This window comes from Somniosus microcephalus, chromosome 1 (assembly GCF_052327205.1).
Source record: "Somniosus microcephalus isolate GS21.2 chromosome 1, FLI_Smic_1.0, whole genome shotgun sequence".
NCBI lineage: Eukaryota > Metazoa > Chordata > Chondrichthyes > Squaliformes > Somniosidae > Somniosus > Somniosus microcephalus.
In genome coordinates this window covers 17,317,363-17,339,790 of record NC_140987.1, presented here as the reverse complement: position 1 = coordinate 17,339,790, position 22,428 = coordinate 17,317,363, and the positions used below count along the sequence as shown (strand labels likewise).

General features: G+C 50.0%; 1 protein-coding gene across 4 annotated transcripts in view; it reads left to right on the top strand.

Moving 5' to 3' along the window:
- slc5a6a (solute carrier family 5 member 6a) overlaps nucleotides 1–22,428 on the top strand; it is a 130,058-nt gene that overhangs the window by 100,986 nt on the left and 6,644 nt on the right. For 2 of the 4 annotated variants that reach the window (XR_015074215.1, XR_015074226.1), the window contains exon 16: nucleotides 4,041–14,202. Coding sequence is in view for 2 of the 4 variants with exons in the window: in XM_085970735.1 (XP_085826861.1) it covers nucleotides 4,041–4,220 (180 nt within the window). In the remaining 2 variants the exon portion in view is untranslated. Of the gene's footprint in view, nucleotides 1–4,040; nucleotides 16,239–22,428 lie in introns of those variants that run through there. The other 2 variants (XM_085970600.1, XM_085970735.1) reach the window with 2 other exon arrangements.

Here is a 22,428-nt window from a genome sequence, read left to right as displayed (position 1 = left end):
TACTGTCTGGAGCTCACCCCATCGGACAGGGTACTGTCTGGAGCTCACCCCATCGGACAGGGTACTGTCTGGAGCTCACCCCATCGGACGGGGTACTGTCTGGAGCTCACCCCATCGGACAGGGTACTGTCTGGAGCTCTCCCCATCGGACAGGGTACTGTCTGGAGCTCTCCCCATCGGACAGACAGGGTACTGTCTGGAGCTCACCCCATCGGACAGGGTACTGTCTGGAGCTCTCCCCATCGGACAGACAGGATACTGTCTGGAGCTCACCCCATCGGACAGACAGGATACTGTCTGGAGCTCACCCCATCGGACAGGGTACTGTCTGGAGCTCTCCCCATCGGACAGGGTACTGTCTGGAGCTCACCCCATCGGACAGGGGACTGTCTGGAGCTCACCCCATCGGACAGGGGACTGTCTGCAGCTCACCCCATCAGACAGGCAGGGCACTGTCTGGAGCTCACCCCATCGGACAGGATACTGTTTGGAGCTCTCCCCATCGGACAGGGTACTGTCTGGAGCTCACCCCATCGGACAGGGTACTGTCTGGAGCTCTCCCCATCGGACAGGGTACTTTCTGGACCACCCCATCAGACAGGGTACTGTCTGGACCTCTCCCCATCGGACAGACAGGGTACTGTCTGGAGCTCTCCCCATCGGACAGACAGGGTACTGTCTGGAGTTCACCCCATCGGACAGACGGTACTGTCTGGAGTTCTCCCCATCGGACAGGGTACTGTCTGGAGCTCCCCCCATCGGACAGGGTACTGTCTGGAGCTCACCCCATCGGAAAGGGTACTGTCTGTAGCTCACCTCATTGGACAGACAGGGTACTGTCTGGAGTTCACCCCATCGGACAGACGGTACTGTCTGGAGTTCTCCCCATCGGACAAGGGACTGTCTGGAGTTCACCCCATCGGACAGGATACTGTCTGGAGCTCTCCCCATCGGACAGGGTACTGTCTGGTGCTCTCCCCATCGGACAGGGTACTGTCTGGAGCTCTCCCCATCGGACAGGGTACTGTCTGGAGCTCTCCCCATCGGACAGGGTACTGTCTGGAGCTCGCCCCATCGGACAGGGTACTGTCTGGAGCTCTCCCCATCGGACAGGATACTGTCTGGAGCTCACCCCATCGGACAGGGTACTGTCTGGAGCTCTCCCCATCGGACAGGGTACTGTCTGGAGCTCACCCCATCGGACAGGGTACTGTCTGGAGCTCACCCCATCGGACAGGGTACTGTCTGGAGCTCACCCCATCGGACAGGGTACTGTCTGGAGCTCACCCCATCGGACAGACGGTACTGTCTGGAGCTCACCCCATCGGACAGGGGACTGTCTGGAGCTCACCCCATCAGACAGGGTACTGTCTGGAACACCCCATCGGACAGGGTACTGTCTGGAGCTCAGCCCATCGGACAGGATACTGTCTGGAGCTCACCCCTTCAGACAGACAGGGTACTGTCTGGAGCTCACCCCATCGGACAGACAGGGTACTGTCTGGAGCTCACCCCATCGGACAGGATACTGTCTGGAGCTCACCCCTTCAGACAGACAGGGTATTGTCTGGAGCTCTCCCCATCGGACAAGGTACTGTCTGGAGCTCACCCCATCAGACAGGGTACTGTCTGGAGCTCTCCCCATCGGACAAGGTACTGTCTGGAGCTCACCCCATCAGACAGGGTACTGTCTGGAGCTCACCCCATCGGACAGGATACTGTCTGGAGCTCTCCCCATCGGACAAGGGACTGTCTGGAGTTCACCCCATCGGACAGGATACTGTCTGGAGCTCTCCCCATCGGACAGGGTACTGTCTGGAGCTCTCCCCATCGGACAGGGTACTGTCTGGAGCTCTCCCCATCGGACAGGATACTGTCTGGAGCTCACCCCATCGGACAGGGTACTGTCTGGAGCTCACCCCATCGGACAGGGTACTGTCTGGAGCTCACCCCATCGGACAGGGGACTGTCTGGAGCTCACCCCATCAGACAGGGTACTGTCTGGAACACCCCATCGGACAGGGTACTGTCTGGAGCTCAGCCCATCGGACAGGATACTGTCTGGAGCTCACCCCATCAGACAGGGTACTGTCTGGAGCTCACCCCATCAGACAGGGTATTGTCTGGAGCTCACCCCATCAGACAGGGTACTGTCTGGAGCTCTCCCCATCGGACAAGGTACTGTCTGGAGCTCACCCCATCGGACAGGATACTGTCTGGAGCTCTCCCCATCGGACAAGGGACTGTCTGGAGTTCACCCCATCGGACAGGATACTGTCTGGAGCTCTCCCCATCGGACAGGGTACTGTCTGGAGCTCTCCCCATCGGACAGGGTACTGTCTGGAGCTCTCCCCATCGGACAGGGTACTGTCTGGAGCTCTCCCCATCAGACAGGATACTGTCTGGAGCTCACCCCATCGGACAGGGTACTGTCTGGAGCTCACCCCATCGGACAGGGTACTGTCTGGAGCTCACCCCATCGGACAGGGGACTGTCTGGAGCTCACCCCATCAGACAGGGTACTGTCTGGAACACCCCATCGGACAGGGTACTGTCTGGAGCTCACCCCATCGGACAGGATACTGTCTGGAGCTCACCCCATCAGACAGACAGGGTATTGTCTGGAGCTCACCCCATCGGACAGGATACTGTCTGGAGCTCACCCCATCAGACAGGGTACTGTCTGGAGCTCACCCCATCAGACAGGGTACTGTCTGGAGCTCTCCCCATCGGACAAGGTACTGTCTGGAGCTCACCCCATCAGACAGGGTACTGTCTGGAGCTCACCCCATCAGACAGGGTACTGTCTGGAGCTCTCCCCATCGGACAGACAGGATACTGTCTGGAGCTCACCCCATCAGACAGGGTACTGTCTGGAACACCCCATTGGACAGGATACTGTCTGGAGCTCACCCCATCGGACAGGGTACTGTCTGGAGCTCTCCCCATCGGACAGGGTACTGTCTGGAGCTCTCCCCATCGGACAGGGTACTGTCTGGAGCTCTCCCCATCAGACAGGGTACTGTCTGGAGCTCTCCCCATCGGACAGGGTACTGTCTGGAGCTCACCCCATCGGACAGGATACTGTCTGGAGCTCTCCCCATTGGACAGGGTACTGTCTGGAGCTCACCCCATCGGACAGGGTACTGTCTGGAGCTCTCCCCATCAGACAGGGTACTGTCTGGAGCTCTCCCCATCGGACAGGGTACTGTCTGGAGCTCACCCCATCGGACAGGGTACTGTCTGGAGCTCTCCCCATCGGACAGGGTACTGTCTGGAGCTCTCCCCATCGGACAGGGTACTGTCTGGAGCTCTCCCCATCGGACAGGGTACTGTCTGGAGCTCTCCCCATCGGACAGGGTACTGTCTGGAGCTCGCCCCATCGGACAGGGTACTGTCTGGAGTTCACCCCATCGGACAGGCTACTGTCTGGAGCTCTCCCCATCAGACAGGGTACTGTCTGGAGCTCTCCCCATCGGACAGGGTACTGTCTGGAGCTCACCCCATCGGACAGGGTACTGTCTGGAGCTCACCCCATCGGACAGGGTACTGTCTGGAGCTCTCCCCATCGGACAGGGTACTGTCTGGAGCTCTCCCCATCGGACAGGGTACTGTCTGGAGTTCACCCCATCGGACAGGGTAGTGTCTGGAGCTCTCCCATCGGACAGGGTACTGTCTGGAGCTCTCCCCATCGGACAGACACTGTACCGTCTGGCGTTCACCCCATCGGACAGGGTACTGTCTGAAGCTCACGACCATGCAGTGCAGTTAAGGGCTCCAGCCTTGCTGAAAGACTTGTAGTCCAGGCAATACTGAGCAAGTGCTGCCTGGTCACGGTGCTGTCCTTTGGGGTTAGATGTTAAACTGCCAGCTCAGGTGGGTTGATCAAGATCCCTTGGCACCATTCAAAGGAAGAATCTTGAGGCATTCCCAAGTTGCGTGCTAAAATACGACCTAAATAACAGTTCGATGTGAAGCAGGTTTTCCTGATTTGTGTCTCTCCCCCCCCCCCCCCCCCCCCCACTTTCTCACCAACACAGAACAGCGAGCCCAGCCTGCAACGTTCCCTAGTGCTGAACAAAGAGTCCAACGGAGTGACGAACAAAGACATCACGCCAGGGGGAGAGGAGAGGCAGGAGTTTGGAGCCGAGCCCTCCAAGGAGGTGGCGATGGGGAACGAGGACCAGGTGCTGGAGGTCCTGCAGGAGACGGCGCTGTGAGGGTGGATCCTGCATGGTTACTTACTCCACCTGTAGATAGTGTGGCATTTTCCCCAGCATGCCGGGATATCCAGGTGGCATCTGGGAGTGTAAAAAAAAAAAAAAAAAAATTCTTACCAAGTGTGTTCCACAAATTCCAATTTCAAAGTAGCAAAGGAGCAGCGAGAGATGCACTCGGTGGGTTGTTGGAGATCTCGTCCCTCGACCCGCCACCTATTGCCTTGCTGCCTTCTGGAAGATGTGCGGAACCGGACGAACGATAAACGGGAAGGGGGCGGGTGGAGGGAGGGGGCTGAAATCATCTCAGCTGACTAATTACCATTGAGCCAAGATATCTCGTGGTTTGACAGGCGGTGCCATGGCAACCACCGGCTTCTACCCAGGCGGTTGAACGGTGACGTGTGCAGTCGACCACTTTGCGACTGCTTTCATTTGGCGGCGACTCGCCGTTCGTCTGCTTGACGACCAGGTTTTTTTTTTTTAAACGTTCATCACTGTGAAGAGTTGCATAAATCTGCCACTCGATGAAATTCAGAAGGTTTGGAATGGAAGGTGGGTTAGGGGCGGGGTGAAAGGGACAATTGAGAAGTTTTTTTTTTAACTGGCTTATGGGCCACACGCCGGGTGAGCAGTTTTTAAAAAATTTGATAGTTTATGATTATCTGGATTAAGACGCTCAAACGGCTACAAGTTTAATAGTGACAGGCGGGAACTGTCCTGTTTCTGTCGGCAGGTGCCCATCAGTTACGGTTTCAAAACCTTTGCCGAGTCAAGCTCTGTAGCGAAGGCCCAAGCTCGTTCTGTGTTTCAGTTGTCCCCTTGGCCCAGTCAAGTACCCCCCCCCAAGATCTCCGTTATTGCTGCTTTGTAACCTATTGAGATGAGACGCACAAGCACAACCTTGGGTGAGTATCGCCTCCCTTCCTTCTATCTTCTGTCTCCTTTTCCTGCATCTGCCCCCTTGCGCTGAGCAGGGCTGAGATCAAGGGTGTGTAGAAAATCTCCCACCTCCTTTCAGTCTACAGTACGGCGAGTTTGAGATTGATATTCCACCCCTCCTACTGAGTTATTAGTATATTTTATTAATTAGATGGCGCTAACGGTGCGCAAAACAACTGCGCCTGGGCGCGGCGCCGCTAACGCCTCCCGCGAAATTCAGCGGGAGCTTAGCGGCGGCGGTAACCATTAGTGCTCCGCGGCGCTGCGCCACCGGCGATGCTTCATCGCCATGCGCAGCGCCCCACTCGCGATCTTCGGGAGCGCCCCCTGACTTACCGCCGGACACTATGTCCGACGGGGTCAGGGAGGCCTACCTGCGGCCGGGGCGGCGCAAATTAAAGGCGAGGTGCCGGGCAGCCATTTTTGTTGCTGGCCGCCTGCCAGCACCTGCCCCCATTGCCGTCCCTGGCCACCTCCTCAGCAGCACCCCCCCCTCCCCTGCGGAGTGCCAGCTGCGCTCAGTGAGCCCGGCACTTCTCTTGAGTGCCGGGCTCATTTGCCGGCATTCCGATCCCTGCTGGCCCAGCTTGGCTCCGGGTCGCGCTGCGCTTGGCCCCTCCCCTTTAAGAAGGGGAGGAAGACCTGCATTACTGCGACGTGCCTCAAGAGGGAGGCGGGGCGCTTCCAGTAGCGCCCCGCTTCCCTCTTGGGGCGCTACCGATGAATTTCGGTCGCGGGGGCGCTAATTTTTTCGGGGCACTAAAAGTAGCACCCAAAGGGGGCGCGACTCAATTTTTCCCCCTAGGTGTCTGCCGTGGCTCAGATGGTAGCGCAATCTCCTCGGAGTTAGAAGCCTATTTCAGAGACTTGAGCATAAAATCCAAGCCTGACGCTCCCAGTGCAGTGCTGCACTGTGAGGTGCCGTCTTTCGGGTGAGACGTTAAACCGATGGCCCCCGCCTGACTCCCACAGGTGGACGTGAAAGATCCCACGGTCACTCTTTTGAAGAAGAGCAGGGGAGTTCTCCTTGTGGCCAATATTTAGCGGAATAGTCTCAAGGGGCTGAATGGCCTACTCCTGTTGCTACGTTCCTGATTGTTTCCCTCGTCAGGAACTGAGATCCAGTTAGCACTGCCTCATTGCACAGCTTCCCACCCCCAGAAGCCTGCGTCACCTTTCACTGGGTCACTGCCACTCCCGTTCCGCCCCAAGTCCATGAATCCGTCACCACAATTACTCCTACCCAGACGCAGACCCCATGAAGAATCTCGGCGGAGCTCTAGACCTCCCTGCAGGCGATATATTTCAAACGGTGTCGTTACAAACTCGGGTCCGTGACGGGTATCCGCCCAGTGGGGTCCCTTTCAGCGGTCTGACAAGAGGTTTGACTCTCACTGCCCTGTGTGTACCAGCCCCAGCAGTGCAATAACAAAATTCCCTCGTGTCCTGGGCTGAGATCTCCTGTCTGCGCTCCTGCGATCTCTCTCTGGAGCCAGGCCGGGCTAGCACATCAGTTGGTTCTATTTGTAAGTTGCTTTATTCCACAGTAGGAGGCGAAACGTACAGATCACCGAGTTTAATAGGAGTCACCTGGGACAATCCCTGTAACTTCAGCTTGCATACGATTTAAAAAACAAAACAAATAAAGAATGTAAAAGCACAAACTCTCCCTGGCCAGGGCAGAATGTTCTCCCCAGACAGTCTGGCTGACATCCGTCCCTGATTTTTAAAAGCGCCTCTGCCTGACCCACAGAGGTCAAAGAGTCTTCTCAAATGGCCAAATTAAATGTGGCCTAGATAGAGTGGATAGGATGCACCTATTTCCCCTGGCAGAGAGGTCAATAACCAGGGGGCATAGATTTAAAGTAATTGGTAGAAGGATTGGAGGGGAGTTGAGAATCTTTTTCACCCAGAGGGTGGTGGGGGTCTGGAACTCACTGCCTGAAAGGGTGGTCGAGGCAGAAACCCTCATCACATTTTAAAAAGTACTTGGATATGCACTTGAAGTGCCGTAACCTGCAAGGCTACGGCCCAAGAACTGGAAAGCGGGATTAAGCTGGAGAGCTCTTTATCGGCCGGCACAGGCACGATGGGCCGAATGGCCTCCTTCTGTACCGTAAATTTCTATGTTTGTAAGAACTTCTGCCTGTCAATTGGTTGTTGTCTGGGATCAGTACAGATCAACTGCCCGTCCCAACTTTAATTCACCTCTCGCCTGTCTGCCACAGCGTGGGGTTGTCTGGGCAAACTAACCCCCTTTGAGGCAGCTTCTGTGTTCAGACGCGACTTTCCGTAGGGAAATAACCACAGAATCTCACATGCCGACGTGTATCAGTCATGTTTGATTTAGCGAAAGTTCAGCTGTTCAAATGAACCATGGGAATTCCACTTAGATGCTGCAGAAAGGGTCCGAAGTTAATGTAATCTCTATATTCTTATTTAATTGAGGATCTGGTGCATTGTTGACATTCCCGTGACTCTCGCAACGCTGGAGTCTGAATGGAGTCCTGGTTTGTGACTCTCGTCAAGTGTCGTGCCAGTTCCCGACAGTCCTGTCTTGTGCACTTGCTTCAGCCTCACAGGCTGAGGGGGCCCAACTCTGAACCCAAAGGGGCATTTAAAACTGAAGGGTGCTCGGCCCATACTGACCCCGCAACACAGGCTGAGGGGGCCAAACTCTGAACCCAAAGGGGCATTTAAAACTGAAGGGTGTTCGGCCCATACTGACCCCGCATCACAGGCTGAGGGGGCCAAACTCTGAACCCAAAGGGGCATTTAAAACTGAAGGGTGCTCGGCCCATACTGACCCCGCATCACAGGCTGAGGGGGCCAAACTCTGAACCCAAAGGGGCATTTAAAACTGAAGGGTGCTCGGCCCATACTGACCCCGCATCACAGGCTGAGGGGGCCAAACTCTGAACCCAAAGGGGCATTTAAAACTGAAGGGTGTTCGGCCCATACTGACCCCGCATCACAGGCTGAGGGGGCCAAACTCTGAACCCAAAGGGGCATTTAAAACTGAAGGGTGTTCGGCCCATACTGACCCCACATCACAGGCTGAGGGGGCCCAACTCTGAACCCAAAGGGGCATTTAAAACTGAAGGGTGTTCGGCCCATACTGACCCCGCATCACAGGCTGAGGGGGCCAAACTCTGAACCCAAAGGGGCATTTAAAACTGAAGGGTGTTCGGCCCATACTGATCCCACATCACAGGCTGAGGGGGCTCAACCCTGAACCCAAAGGGGCATTTAAAATTGAAGGGTGTTCGGCCCATACTGATCCCACATCACAGGCTGAGGGGGCTCAACCCTGAACCCAAAGGGGCATTTAAAATTGAAGGGTGTTCGGCCCATACTGACCCCGCATCACAGGCTGAGGGGGCCAAACTCTGAACCCAAAGGGGCATTTAAAACTGAAGGGTGTTCGGCCCATACTGATCCCACATCACAGGCTGAGGGGGCTCAACCCTGAACCCAAAGGGGCATTTAAAATTGAAGGGTGTTCGGCCCATACTGACCCCGCAACACAGGCTGAGGGGCTCAACTCTGAACCCAAAGGGGCATTTAAAACTGAAGGGTGTTCGGCCCATACTGACCCCGCATCACAGGCTGAGGGGGCCAAACTCTGAACCCAAAGGGGCATTTAAAACTGAAGGGTGTTCGGCCCATACTGACCCCACATCACAGGCTGAGGGGGCTCAACCCTGAACCCAAAGGGGCATTTAAAACTGAAGGGTGCTCGGCCCATACTGACCCCGCATCACAGGCTGAGGGGGCTCAACCCTGAACCCAAAGGGGCATTTAAAACTGAAGGGTGCTCGGCCCATACTGACCCCACATCACAGGCTGAGGGGGCTCAACCCTGAACCCAAAGGGGCATTTAAAATTGAAGGGCTAAGTTTGAACCAACTACTAGAGAGAACCATTTCTCACAAGGCACAGATAATTTAATTTAATTTAAATTTATAGTACGTTTAAATTATCGTTTACCCGTGACTTTTAGAATAATATACTGTAGATTACGAATCCGATTTAATTTTTATTTTTGCTAATTCAAAATTTGTCTTTAGCAAGAGCCATATTGAGTTTTTTTATGTAATGAGTTTCAACAACTTAAGATAATAGTGTGTGGATGTGTAGTGCCTACATATAATTTTTTTATATTGACTTGCAGACTGTATTTGCACAAAGTGTATCGTGCTGTGTACGTGTGTGCACAAAGTATATTGTTTGGCCTAGCCAAGTTGTTAAACACTAGGTGTGTAGAGGCAGTGCTTGTGATTTGATGTGGCTGTGCCACTAACACTATCATTTGGTGCAGTGTGCTTTGTGTTATGCTGTGTGATTTGGGATACGGATTTTGTAATGGAATACAGGACGCGTAAAATGCGCAATCGATAATCATACCATCGCAATAATCTGGAAGGCGGGGCATAACCAATCTGGGCTGGCCCCAGGGTGAGCATAAATGACCGTGAAAGCTGTCGGATTGCTGTAAAAGCCCAACTGGTTCATTATGATTACGGTAGTGCAGTGGGTATGTTCAATGTTCCCTTCAGCTTTTTATTTTGGGTGGGCGGCCCATTCAGAATTCCGTGCATGCGCGGTTTTCCCTATTTAAAAGCCGGTGAGCTGGCTGCGTGGGAGTTGCAGCGCGCTGCACGGCCGATAGGGAACATTGGTTATGTTACTGCACTGGTAATCCAGAGACCAGACCTTGTATTCCAGCGAATGGGAGTTCAAAATCTCACCATTTGAATTCAGTTTAAAAAAAATCTGGAAATAACATTTTTAAAAGTTGGCCATCAGTAAAAGTGACCGTGAAGCTATCGGATTGTCTTAAAGACCCAACTGGTTCACCATTGTCCTTCAGGGGAAGGAAACCTGCCATCCTTACCCGTTCTGGTGTATATGAGACTCCAGTCACACATCCACGTGGTTGACTCTTAACTGTCCTCTGAAGTAGCCTAGCGAGCCTCTCCCTCGTATCAAACTGCTATAAGCGGTTCACAAAGAAGACCCACCACCTTCCAAAGGCAATAAAATACCAGCCTTGCCAGCAACGCCCACATCCAAAGTCCGCACTGTGTGACTGACTCATAACACACTGCGAAGTGTGGAAGCAATTGCTTAACGTTAGCTGGCACACAGACACAATGGCAACCTCCTGTGCTGTTAACTGCTATGGCTTTATAGTTCCACCTATCTTTCCTTGGACTAAGGGTTGTGCTGCAAGGAATACCAGAGGATGAACATTTGGGATTAACAAAGCTAACTTGAAATCAGTTGAGAGATTAGATTCTACCCCGGGACAATCCTTTTCCTGGTCGATAGGAACTGGTTTTCTGAGGACTCCCATTGTCCCCCAAAAAATAATCATTGCAGCATCCTTTCTTCTGACTCATTGAGGTCAACTGCAGTGGTTGCTTTTCAGTGTTGAGCAACATGATGGAAGTGAGTTGTGCGCTTGTCCGACACAGTGTGGCTGGAGTTGGGTTGTGTGGCTGTGTCTGTACGGCAGCTGGCACACCTGGGCAGTGAGCTGGCACTCTTGGGCATTGAGCTGCAGCTGGCTCATCTAGCCATTTTGAGCTGCACGTGTTCGTACCGAAAATTTTGTGAATTTGTAATTTGCTGTTTGGTGGGTGTCATTGAATTAAGAACCATTTAGGTACTACTGTATTATTTGGTGTTTGGACACACAGCGATCTATTTCTGTCTGTTACAATGCCATGTGCAGCATCCCCTGTCCAGGAGTATGGCCCTAGATGGAACTGCTGCTTGTCCAATTTGATGTCTGTTCTTTCTCACTGGTGCTAACTGTGACGAGAGGTGCTCAGGCTGCAGCCCATGGAATCATAGACTCTTACAGCACAGAAGGAGGCTATTTGGACCATCGTGCCAGTGCCAGCTCTTTGAAAGAGCTATCCAAATCGTCCCACTCCCTGCTGCTCTTTCCCCTTAGCCCTGCAAATTTTCCTTTTTGAAGTAATTATCCAATTCCCTTTTGAAAGTTACTATTGAATCTGCTTCCACCGCCCTTTCAGGCAGCGCATTCCAAATCATAGCAACTTGCTGACTTTAAAAAAAAATCTCATCTCCCCTCTGGTTCTTTTGACAATTATTTAAAACCTGGTTACCGACCCTCCTGGCAGTGGAAGCTGTTTCTTCCTATTTACTCTTATCAGAAACCTTCATAATGTTGAACACCTATTAAATGTCCCCTTAACCTTCTCTGGTCTAAGGAGAACAATCCCAGCTTCCCCATTAAGTTAGCGGCTGATCTACTCGTACTCTCTCTTTGCCCCTCTTATTTCCTTTTTCACTTCCCCTCTGAACTTTCTATATTCAGCCTGGTTCTCACTTGTATTCTCAACCTGCCCCCTTTTTCTGCTTTATATTGCTGTCTATCTCTTTCGTCATCCAGGGAGCTCTGACTTTGGTTGCCCTACATTTCCCCCTCATGGGACTGTACCCGAACCATCAGCTCTTTAAAGGCAGCCTATTGTTCGATTCGTTTAGCCTGACAATCTTTTATTCCAATTTACCTGGGCCAGATCCATTCTCAACCCACTGAAATTGGCATTCCTCCAATTAAGTATTTTGACTCTAGATTGCTCTTGATCCTTTTCCATAGCTAATCTAAACCTTATGATACTGTGATCACTGTTCCCTAAATGTTCTCCTACTGACACTTGCTCTACTTGACCCACCTCATTCCCCAGAACCAGATCCAGCAATGCCTCCTACCTCGTTGGGCCGGAAATGTACTGATCAAGAAAGTTCTCCTGAACACATATCAGAAATTCTTCCCCCTCTCTCTGTCCTTTTCACTATTACTAGCCCAATCTATATTGGGATAATTGAAGTCCCCCATTATCACTACTCTATAGTTCTTGCACCTCTCTGTAACTTCCTTGCAAATTTGCTCCTCCATATCTTTCCCACTAGTTGGTGGTCTATAGAATAAACCTAGTAGTGTAATGGCACCTCTATTGTTTCTCAACTCTAACCAAATAGATTCTGTCCTTGAGCCCTCCAGGACATCCTCTCCAACCAGCGCTGTCATATCAATACTGCCACCCCACCACCTTTCTTTCCTTCCCTATATTTCCTGAACACCTTATATCCTGGAATATTTAATACCCAATCCTGCCCTTTTTTGAGCCAGGTCTCCGTTATTGCCGCAACAACATATTCCCATGTGTCTATTTGCAACTGCAGCTCACCAACCTTATTTACCACACTTGGTCCATTCACACACATGCACTGTAAACCTATCTTAGACCTTCTTGTATTCTCTCTTATTCTGACCCTACCTAATAATTTCTTACTCCAGTGCTATCTGACTCTCCCAATCCTTTGTGCACCTTGTTTCTCCTTTCTACTGCTACATCCTGGTGCCCATCCCCCTGCCAACTTAGTTTAAACCCCCTCCAACAGTACCAACAATCTCCCCCCGCCCCCTCAAGGACATTGGTCCCAGCTCTGTTGAGGTGTAACCCGACCGTCCCGTCCCACCTTCCCCCAGAATCGGTCTCAATGTCCCAGGAATCTGAAGGCCTCCCTTCTGCACAATCTCTCCAGCCACGCATTCATCTGCTCTATCCTCCTATTTCTATACTCACTAGTTCGTGGCACCGGGGGGTAATCTGGAGACCCCAGCTATTCACAATATATATTAATGATCTAGACGAGGGAACTAGATGTAATATCTCCAAGTTTGCAGACGACACAAAGCTGGGTGGGCGTGTGTGCTGTGAGGAGGATGCCGAGAAACTCCAGTATGATTAGGTTGGGTGATTGGGCAGATGCATGGCAGATGCAGTATAATGTGGATAAATGCGAGGTTATCCACTTTGGTGGCAAAAACAGGAAGGCAGATTATTATCTGAACGGCAATAGATTGGGAAAAGGGGACGTGCAACGAGACCTGGGTGTCCTTGTGCACCAGTCGCTGAAGGTAAGCATGCAGGTGCAGCAGGCGGTTAAGAAGGCAAATGATATGTTGGCCTTCATAGCAAGAGGATTCGAGTACAGGAACAAGGATGTCTTGCTGCAGTTGCAGGGCCTTGGTGAGACCACACCTTGAGTATTGTGTGCAGTTTTGGTTGCCTTATCTGAGGAAGGATGTTCTTGCCATGGAGGGAGTGCAGTGAAGATTCACCAGACTGATACTTGGGATGGCAGGAATGACGTATGAAGAGAGATTGAGTCGATTAGGCTTATATTCACTAGAGTTTAGATGAGAGGGGATCTCATTGAATCTTATAAAATTCTAACAGGACTAGACAGACTAGATGCAGGAAGGCTGTTCCCGATGGTCGGGGAGTCCAGAACCAGGGGTCACAGTCTAAGGATAAGGGGTAAGCCATTTAGGACAGAAATGAGGAATTTCTTCACCCAGAGAGTGGTGAACCTGTGGAATTCTCTACCACAGAAGGCAGTTGAGGCCAACTTATTAAATATATTCAAGAAGGAGTTAGATATATTTCTTAAGGCTATTGAGATCAAGGGATATGGGGAGAAGGCAGGGACAAGGTACTAAATTTGGATGATCAGCCATGATCTCATTCAATGGCAGAGCAGGCTCGAGGGGCCGAATGGCCTACTCCTGCTCCTATCTTCTATGTTTCCTGGATCTTAATGTGTTAAATGTGAGATTATTTAGCGAGTAAACCACTTGTACTATCCATGTCGTCCTGTAAAATGGTGCAGTGCACTGCGGTATTTCCCATCCAATGTTGACGGGGGAAAGCAAAGCAACATGGCTGATAGAAAACCCGCACTGATTTGTGTTCGTTAAAAGGACAGGAGGCTGAGGTGTGTCATCTACCTGACTCCTCCTTCTGCCACCGAGTGCTCCTTTCCACCTCCCACGCTCGCTCGCGTTTCCAAGAATTGGACGCAGAGGGCATGCGTGGGAAGCGAAGCAGCTCCGGGAGGGAGGAGGCTAACTGGCCGCCTGTGCTGCAGTGTCTCTCCGACCAGGTCAGACAACGGCTGCCCTTCGATGGAAAAAATGGTCATGGCTACATCTTTAGTGAGTGAAATACACTCGATACAAGCGGGCGACAGTAAACACCGCAGTGATTCTGGAGAACATGGTGAATCTGTGCGTGTATAATATACACGCACACACACAAGTTCAATTCTACAAGTACAGTTGTGACAGCAATCTATAGACCCCTTCCTCCCACACCCTGAAGAATTGAGAAACTCTGTTTCTCTCTCCACAGATGCTGCCTGACCTGCTAAGTTTTTCCAGCATTGTCCTTTTATTATTTCAGATTTCCGGCATCCGCAGTATTTGGCTTTTGTTCATTGTTTGTTGCAAGTTTTTGTTCGCCTTGGGATTAATGCAAGTTGCTGGGTCAGTTGTGTAAACCTGGATTAACGAGGGAGCAGGCTTTAATTGAAAGCCAAGTTCAGTATTTTGTTTTCTTGTATACTCAGTTTTTTTTAATTTCTTGCCCACTCAGTTTTTTTTAATTTCTTGCCCCTCGCTCTCACTCTAAGTGGTTTGATGCACCGTCTTATTGCCGTATAGACTGGAGACCGCCCTGGCCTACATTTACGTTAGATAATGACAGCCAGAGTGGCTACCGTTGGTTTCAGTCCCCCTGGGGCAAAGGACGGTATTCCTGCTGCCGGTGGGATCGTCTGTAACGTGTGTGTGGTGGGGGTGGGGGGAGTGAGCTCAGCTGTGGCACCTCGGCAGCCAAATAACCTTTTCTCACACTTGAAGCAACTTGGGCGAAGGTATCAGAGAGCTACGGGGTCCATTGGGAGCGTACCACGCCAAGGCGAGGGGGAGAGAAGAAAATTAGCAACAAAGAAAACAATAATCTTAAAAGCAGAAGCTCCAGAACTCTTCCCCTCAACCCCCCCCGACTCCTGATTGCCATCAAACACCCCTTGTTGGAAGTGCATGTGTAAGGACTCGGAGTAAGGGAAGTATTTCGGTTCACCAACTCTGGTTGCACATATTTTCAGGAGGTGTCATCACGTGCCCTGCCCTGCCCCTACACCCCTGCCATTGGTCGCCCGGCACGTCCATCCTCGGCGCGCACCGCCTTCTCACAGCCAATCGGAAAGCGAATAGACTTCGTTACCTGATTGGATGACTCGTGATTGTCAGTCAAACTTTTTTTTCCCCCCAGTATTTTTATAACTAAAAACAAAAGTGTTCAAAGACTCTTAATAAAACACTTCTTTAATGCCCCTATGATGTATCTCCTGGGAGTTGCTCACAGCAGTGTCCTGGAAATTAAACTTTAATTCATGGAGATTCCTGGAGGGTTGGCAAGCCTGGAAGTACCAGGCCCTCCAGGGTCAAATAAGAAAGAAATTGCATTTATAGAGCACCTCTCGTCCTCAGGGCGCCCCTAAAGCACTTGGCAGCCAAGGAGTTAGTTTTTCCTCGAAGTGCATTCGCTTGTAATATGCGCACAGCACGATCCCACAAACAGCACTGAGACGAATGACCGATTTTTTTTTTCTTCATTTTGTTGTTGGCGGTGTCAGTTAACGTGTCAACGCTCGGCCTGGGTCCAGCCGATTGGACTGGCCTTTTGGGGCCCAAGATAGCCTGCAGGGGTCCATCCTGTCAAACCCAGGCCCCAGCAAGTAGTTGAGGCCTTCGGGGGTCAGAGCTGGAAGAAACATCAGCACAAAACGGTTTAAACTAGAAATCCGGACCCATCTGATTTTTGCACAAGTGTCCTTGAGATATTGGCAGGCAGTTTGTTATCCATTGCCCACTGATAGCCGAGGATGTTAGTGGGAACCATTCTATCACCAGTGGCCGATTGTCAAAGAATTATGTCTCGCATTTTAGTCCAAGGCTATGATAATTGTATAATCTGGTAACAATTTCCTCAGCGTTGTGATATTTAATGTATAATGGAATCTTCAGTGTAAACTATTGGTCTGGTCCCAATAAGTGTACTGACGAGAAATCTTTTCTTTGTATTTTGAATATTGATTCAGTAAATATGCCTTAATATAAAATGAGATTACAGTACTGCCATTCCATTGTCTGCACCAAGGAGAAATTAAAAGACTATCTTTGGAGAACCTGCCAACTTTCTCGATCCTTTCACTGCTGCTGGGACTTTGTGTTAACTCTTGCCATACCAGCGTGAACCCTGTACCTCCCCATCCACACACAGGGTTGGGGGGGAAGGAAGGGTAGGTTAACCCTTACAGTTCCAGCCTCTCCATGGAGTCCTGTACCTGTTTTTTAATTCATTGGAGGAATGAGGGCATCGCTGCCGAGGCCAGCATTTATTGCCCATCCCCATTTTCTCTTGAGAAGGTGGTGGTGAGCTGCCTTCTTGAACCGCTGCAGTCTGTGTGGTGAAGGTACTCCCACAGTGCTGTTAGGGAGGGAGTTCCAGGATTTTGACCCAGCGACGATGAAGGAACAGTGATATATTTCCAGGTCAGGTTGGCGTGTGACTTGAACAGGAACTTGGTGGTGGTGGTGTTCCCATGCACCTGCTGCCCTTGTCCTTCTAGGTGGTAGAGGTTGTGGGTTTGGGAGGTGCTGCCGAAGAAGCCTTGCTTCCTGCAGTGCATCTTGTAGATGGTGCATGCTGCAGTGGTGGAGACCTCCCATACAATAATACAATAATAATAATACAAATCGCTTTATTGGCATGATAAGGTACATCTTATGTTGCCAAAGCATCAAAATACATTTATGGTTGAACACATAAACGCGGTTCCATTCATACAGTGTATAAACAGGTATATCCCTGAGTTTATAAATATATTTTCGCCTTGTTTATATATACTCTTGTCTTAGTTTACTGGTTGTCCCTCTGTTCATGGCAAGCTGTAACATAGTGTGCCGCCAGTGTTACACAGCTTCTCTCCTCCCCCAGTAGGAATGGGAGTTTTTGGTTGTCAGTCAGATTTCTGAATTCAGGGCATATTTGTGAGAATTTTTGATAGAAATTCTCTCTGATGCCCTGATATTTTCCACAGGCTGTGAGGAAGTGCATCTCTGTCTCAACTACTCCCTGACTGCAGTGAGAGCATATCCTGTCTTCTCTTGGCAGCCTGGTCTGCCTGTGTCTGCCTTTTTCGATCGCTAGGCTATGTTCGCTAAGTCTGTACCTTGTCAAGGTTCTTCTCAGTTTGTTATCCTTTACCATGGTCAGGTAATCAGCTATGTTGTATTGTCTGTTTAGGGCCAAGTAGCAATTGAGTTTGCTTTGGGTTTTTGTTGTTTCTGCCCAATATGACAGATATTTTTCCTTTTGCTTAGCGACGATTGTGTTGGGTCGAATTCTTTGTGTTACCCTGTCACTGTCCTGGGGCTGGTTATTGTTAGTATTGTTATTAGTTACTTTATTGAGTCCCAGGACTAGTTGACTGAGGGTATTCTTCTTTATGGTCAGCTCTTGGCATTTCAGGGCGTCGTAGTGATAGCATTGGGGGTTGCTCATTTGTAGGTGATTCCAAAATTTGGTGGCTCTTTTTTGGATAGTGATTATTAATGGGTATTGGCCTAGTTCCGCCCTGCATGCGTTGTTTACTGTTTTCCTTTGAGTCCGGAGGATACTTTTACAGAATTCCGCATGTAGGATCTCAATTGGGTGTTTGTCCCATTTTGCAAAATCTTGTTGTGTTAGTGGTCCCCAGACCTCACTGCCATAGAGTGCAATTGGTTCAATTACTGATTTGAAAATTTTGAGCCAAATGCTAATTGGGATTTCTATTTGGATTGATTTTTTGATGGCATAGAAAGCCCTTCTTGCTTTCTCTTTCAGTTCATTCACAGCCAGTTTGAAGTTTCCCGTAGAGCTGATTTTTAAGCCCAAGTATGTGTAGTGAGTGGTTTGTTCAATTTTGGTTGTTCCTACTGTGAAATTTATTGTGGGTCCATGTTGTTTGGATCTTTGCTGGAACACAAGGACTTTGGTTTTTGGGGGATTTATTGTCAGGGCCCAAGTCTGGCAGTACGTCTCCAGCAGGTCCAGGTTCTGCTGTAGACCCTCCTTAGTTGGTGACAGCAGAACCAGGTCGTCGGCATAGAGGAGGAATTTAACCTTGGATTCATATAGGGTGAGGCCGGGTGCTGTAGATTGTTCAAGTAGTTTTGCCAATCCATTAATGTAAATATTAAAGAGTGTCGGTGAGATTGGCGAGCCCTGCGTCACCCCCCGCCCCTGTGGGAAGTATTTTGTTTGTTTGTCTCCAATTTTAACTGCACATTTATTGTTTGTCTACATTGATTTAATTACATCATATGTACACCATACATAATTACACCATACACACAGTGGAGGGAGGGAAGGGAGGTGTTAACCCTTACATTTCCAGCCTTTCTGGGGAGTCCTATACCTCCCATAGACGTGGGGAGGGGTGGTTGACCCTTGCAGTGCCAGCAATTCCAGGGAACCCTCTATCTCCCATACACACAAGCTGGGTGGAGGGGGAAGTGAAGGGGAAGGAGTTGCGTTAACCCTTGCAATGCTAGCCTCTCCGGGGAACACTATGCCTCCCTTAATGAGGTGATCAGGCGCATTATAGAGGTGGTTCAATGCACCTCTTTAATACATTGGACAACCTCTAATGTAGCAGATGTATGCAATGAAACTGATCACGTCCATAATGTACCAGATCTCCTCCACAATGCCCTGGAACACCTCTAATACACCTGATCACTTCTGTAATGTGTCTCCTCACCGCGATAATGCTCCTGGTGACCTCTCTAATGTACCAACTGCCAGTGTTAAGATCATAGAACATAAGAATTAGGAGTAGGCCATCCGGCCCCTCGAGCCTGCTCCGCCATTCAATAAGATCATGGCTGATCTTCGACCTCAACTCCACTTTCTTGCCCGATCCTCATATCCCTTGCTTTCCCTAGAATCTAAAAATCTATCAATCTCAGCCTTGAATATATTCAATGATTTAGCATCCACAGCTCTTTGGAGTAGAGAATTCCAACGGTTGACAACACTCCTGAGTGAAGAAATTCCTCCTCATCTAAGTCTTAAATGGCCGACCCCTTATCCTGAGACTATGCCCCCTCGTTCCAAACTCTCCAGCCAGAGGAAACAACCTCTCAGCATCTACCCTGTCAATCCCCCTCAGAATCTTGTTTGTTTCAATGAGATCATTCTTCTAAACTCCAGAGTATAGGATCAATCTACTCAATCTCTCCTCATCAGACAACCCTCTCATCCCAGGGGTCAATCTAGTGTTGCAGGGCGTTTCACTCTAAAGAGAAAGCACCTAAGAAAATTGGAAGAAAAAGTCAAGCATATGAGAAGTCTATTCAGCCCATCAAGCCTAGTGATTATGGTACTAGACTAGCAACCCAAGGATTGAGTTCAAATCGCACCAGGACAAGTGTGAAATTGAATTCAATAAATGTGGTAAGGTGTGTACCAAAAAAAATGACCTTGTAAACCCAATAGTGTAGAGAGAAACTATTTCCTCTGGTTGGGTGAGTCAAGAATGAGGGGCATAATCTTAAAATTTAGAGCTAGGCCATTCAGGAGGGAAATCAGGAAGCACTATCGTGTATCCGCTTGTTCCTAACTGGCTCACCAATGTCCTTCAGGGAAGGGAATCTGCCACCCCTACCCGGTCTGGCCTACACATGACTCCTGTCCTACACTATGTGGTTGACTTAATGGCCTTGGTGCAACGAGAGATGGTCAATACCAGTTGCCTCATCAGCATCATCCACGTCCCAAGAACAAACACCAAAAGTAATATTTCAAAAGGTAATTGGATATATACTTGAAGGCATCAGCAGCGGGTGGAGGCGGAGCAGCGCGGCAGAGCGACTACAAGAGGCCCCAGAGGCTCAGGTAGGCCTCAGTGCGGCATCGGCAGCGGGTGGAGGCGGAGCAGCGCGGCAGAGCGACTACAAGAGGCCCCAGAGGCTCAGGTAGGCCTCAGTGCGGCATCGGCAGCGGGTGGAGGCGGAGCAGCGCAGCAGAGTGACTACAAGAGGCCCCAGAGGCTCAGGTAGGCCTCAGTGCGGCATTGGCAGCAGGTGGAGGTGGAGCAGCGCGGCAGAGCGACTACAAGAAGCCCCAGAGGCTCAGGTAGGCCTCAGTGCGGCATCGGCAGCGGGTGGAGGCGGAGCAGCGCGGCAGAGTGACTACAAGAGGCCCCAGAGGCTCAGGTAGGCCTCAGTGCGGCATCGGCAGCGGGTGGAGGCAGAGCAGCGCGGCAGAGCGACTACAAGAGGCCCCAGAGGCTCAGGTAGGCGTACCAATCTCAGGCAAGGAGAGAGGTAAAAAGTATTCAAGGTGTGACGTCACCACAAAACAGATAGGTGATTGGTTGGAGTATTTCTCTTGTTTTAAAACATAAAGTCTGTGGTTTATTGTTTTTAAGGTTGCTGTGGTGTACCAGGGATAGTTTGTAAACCAGGGCCCTTAAATATATCATTTAACTGAAGTGAAATTGGTGGGATTCATTTAATTTTAATTAATTAGTTAAAGGGTAAGTGCGAGTCATCAAAGAGTGCTGTGAGTTTGGGTAAGAGTGAGAGTTCTTTAATTGTTATTTCTCTTTAAATCATTCTTGATAAGATTACTTTAAGCAGTTTAAGTAAAGGGGAAAAGTTAAATATTTGGGATTCTGTTGGTTTAAGAAGAGTAAAACAAGGTTACACTGCAGCAGGAGTAAATTGGCACAGCAGGCAGTGGAAACCAGTTTTCTAACCAATCAGCAGGGGTGACTCATTCGGCTGTAAACAAACAAACAGTATAAAAAGACCAGTCCGAGTGCGAGCAAGCACTGAGTGCGAGTCATCAAAGAGTGCTGTGAGTTAGGGTAAGTGGGGTGTTAGGTGCTCTTTTCAAACTTTAACTCTGGGTTGTAGTTAATAAGGCCTTTCTGGTGCAGAGTGACTGTTGGTAAACCATTTAACTGGTGTAACTAGAGGGATTGATTTAATTTAAATCCAATTAATTAAAGGGGATACTAGCATCTAAAATCGGGCAGAGGGTGTCCATAACTAACAATAAAACATTTAATTAATTACATAGAATGGAGCAGGTGATGTGTTACTGTTGCGAGATGTGGGAGCCGGTGAACCCCATTGAGGCTCACGGTGATTACGTCTGTGACAAGTATCTGCTGCTACAGGAAATCCAGCTCCGTGTTGATGAGCTGGAGTCTGAGCTTCAGAAACTGCGGCACATCAGGGAGGGTGAGAAGTACCTGGACTCTGTGTATCAGGAGGTGGTCACACCTATGAAGTTAAGTAATTCAGATGTAGCCATGGTCAGCGACAGGACGGTGTGAGTACGAGTGAGGCAGGTACGGGGATCCAGGAGGTAGAGCTGGAGGAGCCGCAGCCCTTGCTCTTGACCAACTGGTTCGAGGTTCTTACTCCCTGTGGGGACAGGAGCAGGGACTGCAGGGAGGATGAGCAACCTGGCCACAGCACCGTGGAACAGGGGGCCATTCAAGAGGGGGGAGTAAATAGAAATGTTGTAGTGGTAGGGGATAGTATTATTAGGGGGATAGATAGAGTTCTCTGCAGCCGAGAGCGAGAGTCCTGTAGGCTGTGTTGCCTACCCGGTGCCAGGGTTAAGGACATCTCCTCTGGGCTGGAAAGAAACTTGCAGTGGGAGGGGGTGGATCCAGTTGTCGTGGTCCATGTTGGTACAAACGACGTAGATAGGACTAGGAAGCCGGTTCTGTTAAAGGAGTATGAGCAGCTAGGGGTCAAATTAAAAAACAGAACCTCAAGGTTAATAATTTACCTGAGCCACGAGCGAATTTGGCTAGGACAAATAAAATTAGAGAGTTAAATGCGTGGCTCAAAGACTGGTGTGGGAGAAATGGGTTTTGCTTCCTGGGACACTGGCACCAGTACTGGGGCAGGAGGGAGCTGTTCCATTGGGACGGGCTTCATTTGGCCAGTGCTGGGACTAGAGTCCTGGCGGATCATATAATTAGGGCTGTAGAGAGGGCTTTAAACTAACTAGTGGGGGGGAGGTTCCTAGAGAGCAAATAATAAAAATGACAACAGAGAAGGTCATAGACTTAGGCAGCAGTGGGGAAATTAAAACCAGAGCGTGTCAGGAAGGGGCAGAAGGTATGGAGTAAAAGGTAAAGTAATAAAAAGGGCAAAAGCAGGAAATAAGTGTCACAAAACATATTTGAAAGTTCTCTATCTGAATGCACGTAGCATTCGTAACAAAGTAGACGAGCTAATGGCACAAATAACTACATATGGGTATGATCTTGTGGCCATTACAGAAACACGGCTGCAGGGTGA